The following is an 8,430-nucleotide window of genomic DNA, read 5'->3' on the forward strand; positions in this document are numbered from 1 at the left end:
CTTTCCTGGGCCAGATCATTCTGGGTTTGTACCTCTGTTACCCATTTGCATAGTGGGAGTACTGATTGCTAGCTTCCTTTTGAATTGCTTGCAGAAAAATACATGAAAACCTGCAGAAGTTATTGTTGTGCTAAGCTTTTTTTTTTTGCCATTTTTCCTGGTTTTATTGCATTATAATCTCTCTGCAGCCTGTCTGTGCCCCGTGAGAGTTATCTCGGCAGTGAACCTGCGCAGCCTCCGCGGCCTCTTCGCCCAGGGCCTTCACCTGCAGCCTGAGCATCTCTAACCTAAATGTTGGGGATGTTTTCCTACCTGTCAGCTGTGTCACAAATGAATGTCATTTCCCCAGAGCAAATGGGAACTTAAGGAATTATGCAGCAGTAAAAGAAATAATTGAAGCTGGCTGAGCTTTAGCTCAAAGTTTTGTATTAGTCTTGAAGTCTCAGGAAAACTTTGATTTGAGAGGATGGACGCGGTTCCTGACAAGTACAATCCCTGCTCTGTGGTTAGTTTGAAAATATTATCTGCTATATGTGAGTTTTGCTGTAGATGTAGGAATGCGTCTAAATTAATTTAGAACAGAGGCAGATGATGATTAATATTTGAGATAATTAAAACTTGCTTCTAAATAGATTTCCCTGGGAAGTCTCTCTGGAGATTCTTCTCATTATGTTGGTGCCAAAATATAGTAAATAAAAAATAAATCCCTGTTTTGTTATTTTCAGAAATGACAGGAGAAAAGTGTACTTGATAGTCATATCAGGAACAATAACCTGATGAGATTTTTGTTTATTTAATAACAAATTACCTAGTGTGTGGAGGTTTAATGATGATGATAGCTTTTAGTCTTCCAAGCAAATGTGAGGACCATTACTCTGAAACCAAATAGAGTGGATTTCAGCAGGTAATTTCCTCTTAATTATAACGTTGAGGAAAAATGACTGAATCGGAGAATGCCAGAGGGAGAGTTGTATAATCACCTCTGTTATGCTATGATCTTGGAAATTTCTCATGTCTTCAAGGATTTGCACTCTTTAGTGTGCCTGGTCCCGTGCTTTCAACTATTAACGTGGTCTTTCATAGATTAATTCACTGAACACCAAAACACATCTGGCAGACCCAGTTCTTGAACTATGAAGGGTGCTGGCTTGCCAGCGGCACTGGAGCAGCGTACTGGCTAGTAAACCCTTCCTGGGCTGGATTTCCTTGCAGGGCTCAAAGAGGCAATGGTCTCATCGCCACTGCTATTAAAATCATCCGGCAGAGCGGCTGCACGAGGCTCCCCAGAAACTTTGTGAGTGTCTGGGTGACATCCAGCCCTGTCTCACTCCTCTTCACGTGCGAGGTGTTGTGTGCGCAGGGTTTTATGGGGAGGAGGGCTGAGGTGACCAGGCTGCCTCGTCCTCTGTCTTACTCTTTTAGTATTAGATTTAAGTAGTCTTCTTCTTTTAACAGCTGTAAAATTGATACCACCAATTAAATTCTTCCAAGCTGCCAATAATTTTTAATGCAAATAAGTATTCCTCGCTGAAGGGTCACTTTTCTCACACTGAAGTATGGTTTATTCATTGAACAGTCCTACTACCACTCAGAAGTTAACGTGGCAAAATCTGACACCACGGTAGTATAACGTAGCGTGCAGCCTGCATTAGCGTGATGTAAAATACCTGTGCTAAATCTCTTCCAGTAAAGCTTTTACTTTAGACTGTGTGTTTTGACTGAGCATTTCAGCGCGCTTTTGTTGTATCAACAAAAATGTTGATGTGATTTAGTGAGCTTAAACCGCTTTTGCAGCTGTTTCTATTGCTGTTTACAAAAGTAAATTTAATGTATCCTTGTAGTTAGTAGCTGACAGGGTACATTGAATCTATTCTCAGTAGTAACCAAGCTGCTTTACACCACATTAGTCAAAACAGATGAAAATTACTGATTCGCTATTAATGAAACTGTGGGCTCTGATATTTTGTCTGATTGAATACAGTGTAAAGGTCAAAACCGAATCTGAGGTCTGACCTCAGAAGCATTAAGAAACTGAAATCATACCAGTGATAGGACTGAGTTTCTAAGTGCTTCTCTGAATCTGTTCCTAAATAGATTTCGCAAATAACCTAGTTTGAATTTTGTGAAACATTCCAAGTGTCAACATATCCAGGTAACCCGGACTTTGGTCTGCTGAAAAGGTTATTCAGACATCAGTGTGCAAAAAAGCCCTTTTCTTTGCTTTAAACCCTTTCTTTGAAACCCTGTGTTCTCACAGTTCTTTTAGTATGTATTGATATTTAAGGCTTCAGTGCTTTAATAACCTGCTGCTACGTCACCTGTGAATCTTTCAGAATGGGGGACTACTCTCAATAGGGGCACTCACTGAGAACGGAAGGAACCTGTTATCATTTACTGTCTCCCAGACGTCTTCTGTAAGCAGTCGATGGTACAATTCATCCCACCCGAAAAGAGGTTGGGCAATTCCTGCCAGAAACGTCTGCTGCTTTTAGGTTAGATGGGTGCCAGGAACTATCCCGACGCTACCGGAGGACCTCCTCTGGATGCATGTGGCAAAGCGGCTGCTGCAGCAGGGCCTGGGGTGCCACCAGGGAGCGGTGGAACCGTGGCGATCCCAGGGACCAGCATTGCCACCTATTTTGCTTTTTGGGACTTGGTAGTTCCTACAGGTCAGCGCAAGCTGCCGGGGCTCTCCCACCTCTCTGACATGGGAGCAGCTGCCTCCTGGGCTGTGCTTACAGGTGTGGTGGTATTCCACATCCCCAAAGGTCCCCAGAGGGTGACTGCTGGAATGGGATCACTGCAATATAATGGGTGCCTTAAGAAACTTCATTCTGCACGAGAAATGTTATTTATTTAGGCAGTTAAATCAAGTAAATAGCCTTCTATTAGAAAATGCTGAGTTACTGGTCTGAAAAACTCATCTAGATATTATACCCTCTGGCAATGCCTCTTCTGATTCCCCCTTTCGTTTGGTATTTTGGGGTGCACATGCCTGCAGACAACTTGATATGTGCATGGGCTGTCTCTGCTTGTTCCTTGTCACTGAAATGGTTTGAGCAGCGGGAGCATTCGTTACAGGGCTACTTAAAATCTGTTGGCCAAACTGCATTTTCTGCTACCACTGATATGACAAATGCATTCTCCTCCCTGTTTCCTGACGTTGTGCTTAGAGCCAGCTCTGGTACCTAATGGTAAGTGGCGTTGGTAATGCTCAGCCTGCCGCCGAGAGGCAGAAGCCCTCTGGTACAGGTGGGGACGGCCACAGGCGTCCACACGCTTCACAGGAGCACTGGTGAGCATGTTACCCTGCGGCGCGGGGCAGGCTCGCCTCGTCGGCCGGGGGGGCGAGGACGGGAGCTTTTCGGTGGTTGTGCCGAAATTGCTTGAACTGGACGGTTCAGCCGCAGAAAGAGCATTGTGTTGGAATACATTTGGAAGCGCTGCAGGCCCTATAGTACTTAGGGATGAGGATTTTGAAACGTGTTAGTTCTTCATCACTCAGCTTTGGTGAAATAAAACCTTCAGATACTGCTGTTAGACTCAGACGGTGGGTTTGCCCAGGCGATGCGCTGCTGTTTCCATTTCGTTTCCTCTAAAAGAGAAGCGTGTGAATGTCACTGTCCTGTATGCAGAGCTATAGTCCAACTTTTCAGAAAACAATATAACACACACATTCCCATCTTCAGCAACAAGACACTGTAACTTCCAGGGCAAGCTGAACAAGTGTCGGAGTTTTTAGAGTATTTAGAAGTTTCTTGAACTTCAAAGGAGTTTTTATAGTATGTTAAAATATTGTTGGAAGGTATATTAGCCAACCCCTCTGTCATTTGAAAGTGTCAGTAGTTACAAAACAACTTCTGTCTGTATTAAAGTAGACAAGTTTTTCAGCTCTCTTCTTTCCAAACCTCTGGTCATTTTTCTTACTGGACCTCTCGGATGTCACTGCAACGTATTTTGCGGGGGAGGCAGGGGGGATGCTTAGTAACAAACCCAGTTCTGAGGAAGGCAAACTGCAAGTTTTGTTTGGGGTTGTCTGTTTATCAATGTGGCATTTTAAGCCTTTACTAACTTCATGAGATGTGTCAAAATACAAAAATATGCAAGTTGCTTTGTTTTTGCCTTCCAGGGCACACCAGCAAGTCGAGTGCGATACAAAGTAGATGTTGTCCAGTTCCCTTATAGTGCCAGCATTTTTGACGTGGAAGAAAACTCAGGACGTGTAGTAACTCGAGTAAACCTAAATGAAGAGCCAAGTACAGTGTTTAAGGTATGAACTCACATAGTTGCATATCGTTAGCAAATTGCCTGTATTTGAATGGAATTCCTTTGCCTTCGCGTTTCTCTGTGTTGCTTTATATTGCATAGAAAGATGTGAATTTTTTATTTTGTCTGTAACTTTACTTCTGTAATTTCTTCCTGCCGCGTGTTTCGTGCCTTGTTGATTTCAGAAATGTCCGGGATGGATGTCATTGCTGCCGGTACAAGGGCAGAAGGGACAGGGAGGCAGCTAAAGGAAACCTCAATTTTTGCAAGTTACCTTGCTGATCTCTGCGTGCAGTGGGGCCGTCAGTGTAGCAACTTTATGAGAAGTTTGTAAGAATGGCAAGAAATCTTGTAGAGAAAGTTACTGGGAGTTGGAAAGTTTGGGACTTTCTGTTGACAAGTGCTGTAACGTAAAACCATTGGCTTTAAGGAGGCTTAAGTTACTATTGGGTTGTTATTGTTCCTGAAGAGCCTCCAGTGTCATTACTGTGGAGTAAGTTATGATTTGAACAAGAATCATTGGGACAGATCTCCCCTCTTAAATCCATGAGTGGAGGGAGTAGCTAAAAATTAAAATTCAAGTGTGTCAGTAAGCCAAAAAAAAAAAGTATCTATAATATGTGGGGGTTTATGTGTGATTTCCCTACTTGGAAACTGCCAACCTTCTGTATGGTCATTAAGGTGTGTTTTGTTTCTTCTTTCAGTTATTTATTTTTGAAATGAGGGTAAAAGAGGGGTTTACTCGCATCCTTTTCCATTCTAAGGAATAAAGCTGTCCCCTTCACTGTTTTCCACTTCTAAGCACTACTGTGAGGTTGAGTACCGTTGTAATGCTGTCACTGGTTTAGGAACTTTGAACAGTGGCGTTTCTGTCCTTTTCAGTTTTTAACAAACACAGTAAAACTCAAGAGGGAAGAGAATCGGTTAACGTCACCAGAGTGCAGCTTTTCTCTTTTTCAGAATCACAGAATTTTCAGAGTTGGAAGGGACCTCTAGAGCTCACCCAGCCCCACTCCCTGCTAAAGCAGGACTGCCCAGAGCACATCACTCAGGACTGCATCCAGGCGGGTCTTGAAAATCTCCAGAGAAGGGGACTCCACCCCCTCCCTGGGCAGCCTGTGCCACTGCTCTGCCACCCCAACTGCAAAGAAGTTTTGCTGTGTGTTGGAACGGAACTTCCTATGTTCCAACTTGCACCCATTGCCCCTCGTCCTGTCACTGGGAACCACCGAGAAGAGTCTGGCTCCATCCTCCTTCAACCCACCCTTTAGATATTTATAAGCAATAATAAGGTCTCCCCTCAGCCTTCTCTTCTCCAGGCTAAAGAGTCCCAGCGCTCTCAGCCTTTCTTCATAAGGGAGATGCTCCAATCCCTCAATCATCTTGGTTGCCCGTGCATTGTGTATTTTTATTTCTCAGTAACTATTTTGTGTGGCTGTTTTCTGAAGCTGTGATACGTAACACGCAGGTGTCGTGCACATGGGCATGGAGCTACATTTCCGTATGAAGACTGCTCTACATTAGGGCAGACCAACGGTAAATTTAGCAGAGCAGTACTTTTCAGAAAATATGGATGCTTAGGGAAGAAGCACAGAAAAGACTCCAGAAATCAGTGATGTGGAGACTTTGAGTTGGTATTTGCATCTAGACCATTGGGCTTGTATGTGTCGCTGAATCTTCGGTGAATTTTTCCGGTCAATTTTTAACATTCTCGTACTTTCTGCAATTACGATACCTTGCACTGATGACTTCTCTATTATATCAGCTGAAAAAATGCCTCCTTTTGTTTTAAGCTGTTTCTTCACCGACCTGTTCTGAGAACAGCTTGGACTCGCAGAAACGAGTTGAAAACCCTTTGCTAGAATGAGGTGCTGACCCGCTCCATCTAGTGACCTTTTGAAATAAGGACAAATTTAGAGAAAGGGGAAACTGGAAAACTGTCCAGTACTCCATCCTCCGTGGGCTGGTCTCGCATCCTTTTGCTAGCAGATAGCTTGCCTTCATATGAAAGCTGAAAACAGGTCAACCTATTTGTCCCAGCAGAAAAGCACAGATTAAATAAATAGACATAAGTAAAGATCAGGTAAGCAAAAGATTTATAACAGGCCACCTTTGGAGAAGGTCTTCTCATCTTGTCCATGTTTTAGCATGCAGAGGATTTCTTTGCTTAAGAGGATTTATAGGGGAAGGTGATGTCATTTTTTTCATTTTCATATCAGACCTCTGTTTCAGACATTAACGTCAGCAACACAGAATTCTTACCTGGCACTTTTCCTGCTTGTTTCATTGGGCGTTGTAGGTGGGTTTTCAATATACACTGTGTAAATGTAGAACTGAATAATATACCGTTAAAGAAGTTGAAATTGATTCTGGAGTCCTGAGTAAGGACAGCGTGTGGTTAGATGTGAAGGGAATCCCCTGAAAAATGTCCCTGAAGCTGGCAGTGTGTTTTGGAGAGGTATTTGTAGAAGATTCTTGTATTTGAATTCCAGTTTACTGTATTTCTGTAAATTTTCTAGCAGATGGTTCAACTTGCGTATGGCTGTCACCTTTTTCCTCTATGTTTTGTTCTTATACTATGTACGATTTGCAGTGAAAGAAAATTTCATCTGACTTGTTAGACCCTGAAAATACAAGAAGTATTGTTGCAAGTCAACATAAAAAAATGCTCTTGCCTACACTAAGAGAGTGATTTTCTGTATCGTTTATAGCTAGTGGTCATTGCGTATGATGATGGGGATCCTGTGAAGTTCAACACCACTACTGTAGAAATTGCTGTACTGCAGCCTTCAGTAATTCCACGGTTTACGCAGGATGAATACAGGTAAAGCACTTCTTTGTTCACATTACGACTCTTATTTTTTAAGTTGAAATAAGTTCCTGTTTGAATGCTAGTCTGAGATACGTGGGCTACAAAAATACTCTGTTGTCAGTGTGGAAGTGCTTCCGCTGCATATACCTCAACTTTTTGGTCCTTCCGCTGTTTGCTTTGGCTCATGGAAGGAAGGAAGACACAAAAACAGGGATTGAACGAAAGCATCAAAAACCTTGTGTACTTAGAGCTGACAGCCTGTTTACTGATGTTAACTCTTCTTTAGGAAATAGAATTGGATGCTGCTCAGAGGAGAGAGCAGTCAGCCCTCAAGTCCACCAGAAGCACAACTGTGTGAAATTACATGCAGGACTTTTTTTTGCAGCGCTCCTGCTTGACAAAGGGAGGGTGGCAAAATTCTTTAGAGTTGCTTCTTTCTCTCAGCAACAAGTTATTTGGCAGCCAGCCATTCCATAATCGTATCAGGTAGTGGTGCAGTTTTACCATCTTAACAGGTTGTCTCCGACTGAAAAGATCTGGGCTACAGGTGGCGATGACAGTGAGGAGAGGTTTGTTTGAAATTGTCCTGTCAGAAGCTGTTTAAAATGTCAATCGTGCGGGTAAAAAAAAGAATTTTGTGCATTGAAATTGTGGCTGGGATCACCGAGAGTCTGGGTTAAGTTTCCTCCTGTCTGCTTGAGTGTGTTTTGACACTGTACAGCACTCACGTGGGACATGAGAGAATTCGGACTCGACCTCTTTGACGTTAGAAATGCAGATGATAGTTATTATAAAGTTTACCGTCTGACAGTTTAATAAAATCAACCCCATTTTCTTAAGTAAAAAAAAAAAAAAGGATGTGCAGAGGCTGATTAGTTTGTTAAATTTTCTTACAGAGAATGGGTTCAGAAATGGTTTCTGACATCTGTATAGTAATAGAAAATAGTAAGATCAATGCATACAGCCTCCTGATATCAAGAACTTAGAGCCTTGCTGCAGTATGTGCTCTTGATTCAAACGTAGCGACATAATAAGTGTCAGAATATAATTAAGTACTGCAAGAAGTCAGAAATTGGAGGAAACATTATTAGCTTAATAAAGCCTAATGAGAGGACTTGCTCGGCTATTTTAAGGCGTTTAGACAAAAATTCGTCGTGTGCATTCTGTTTTTCCTCATGATTAGAGTATTAGCACTTTGAAGGAATACCTTAAAGAAAATGAAAAATGGCAAAATAATAATTTTGTATTTAACGTTGAAACAGAAATAGGAAATCTAAAAGAATAGTGCAAAATTATAACTTTGCATTTAATGATAGTGCAAATGCTAATCCTTTGCTGAAGGAATTTTCTTG

General features: G+C 42.2%; 1 protein-coding gene across 2 annotated transcripts in view; it reads left to right on the forward strand.

Annotated features, from left to right (window-relative positions):
* PCDH15 (protocadherin-related 15) overlaps window positions 1–8,430 on the forward strand; it is a 371,643-nt gene that overhangs the window by 270,486 nt on the left and 92,727 nt on the right. For both annotated transcript variants that reach the window (XM_009881484.1, XM_009881476.1), the window contains 2 exons: window positions 4,130–4,270; window positions 6,978–7,090. In XM_009881484.1, the coding sequence (XP_009879786.1) occupies window positions 4,130–4,270; window positions 6,978–7,090 (254 nt within the window). The remainder of the gene's footprint in view (window positions 1–4,129; window positions 4,271–6,977; window positions 7,091–8,430) is intronic.

This window comes from Charadrius vociferus, unplaced genomic scaffold (assembly GCF_000708025.1).
Source record: "Charadrius vociferus isolate BGI_N301 unplaced genomic scaffold, ASM70802v2 scaffold390, whole genome shotgun sequence".
NCBI classification, from domain to species: domain Eukaryota; kingdom Metazoa; phylum Chordata; class Aves; order Charadriiformes; family Charadriidae; genus Charadrius; species Charadrius vociferus.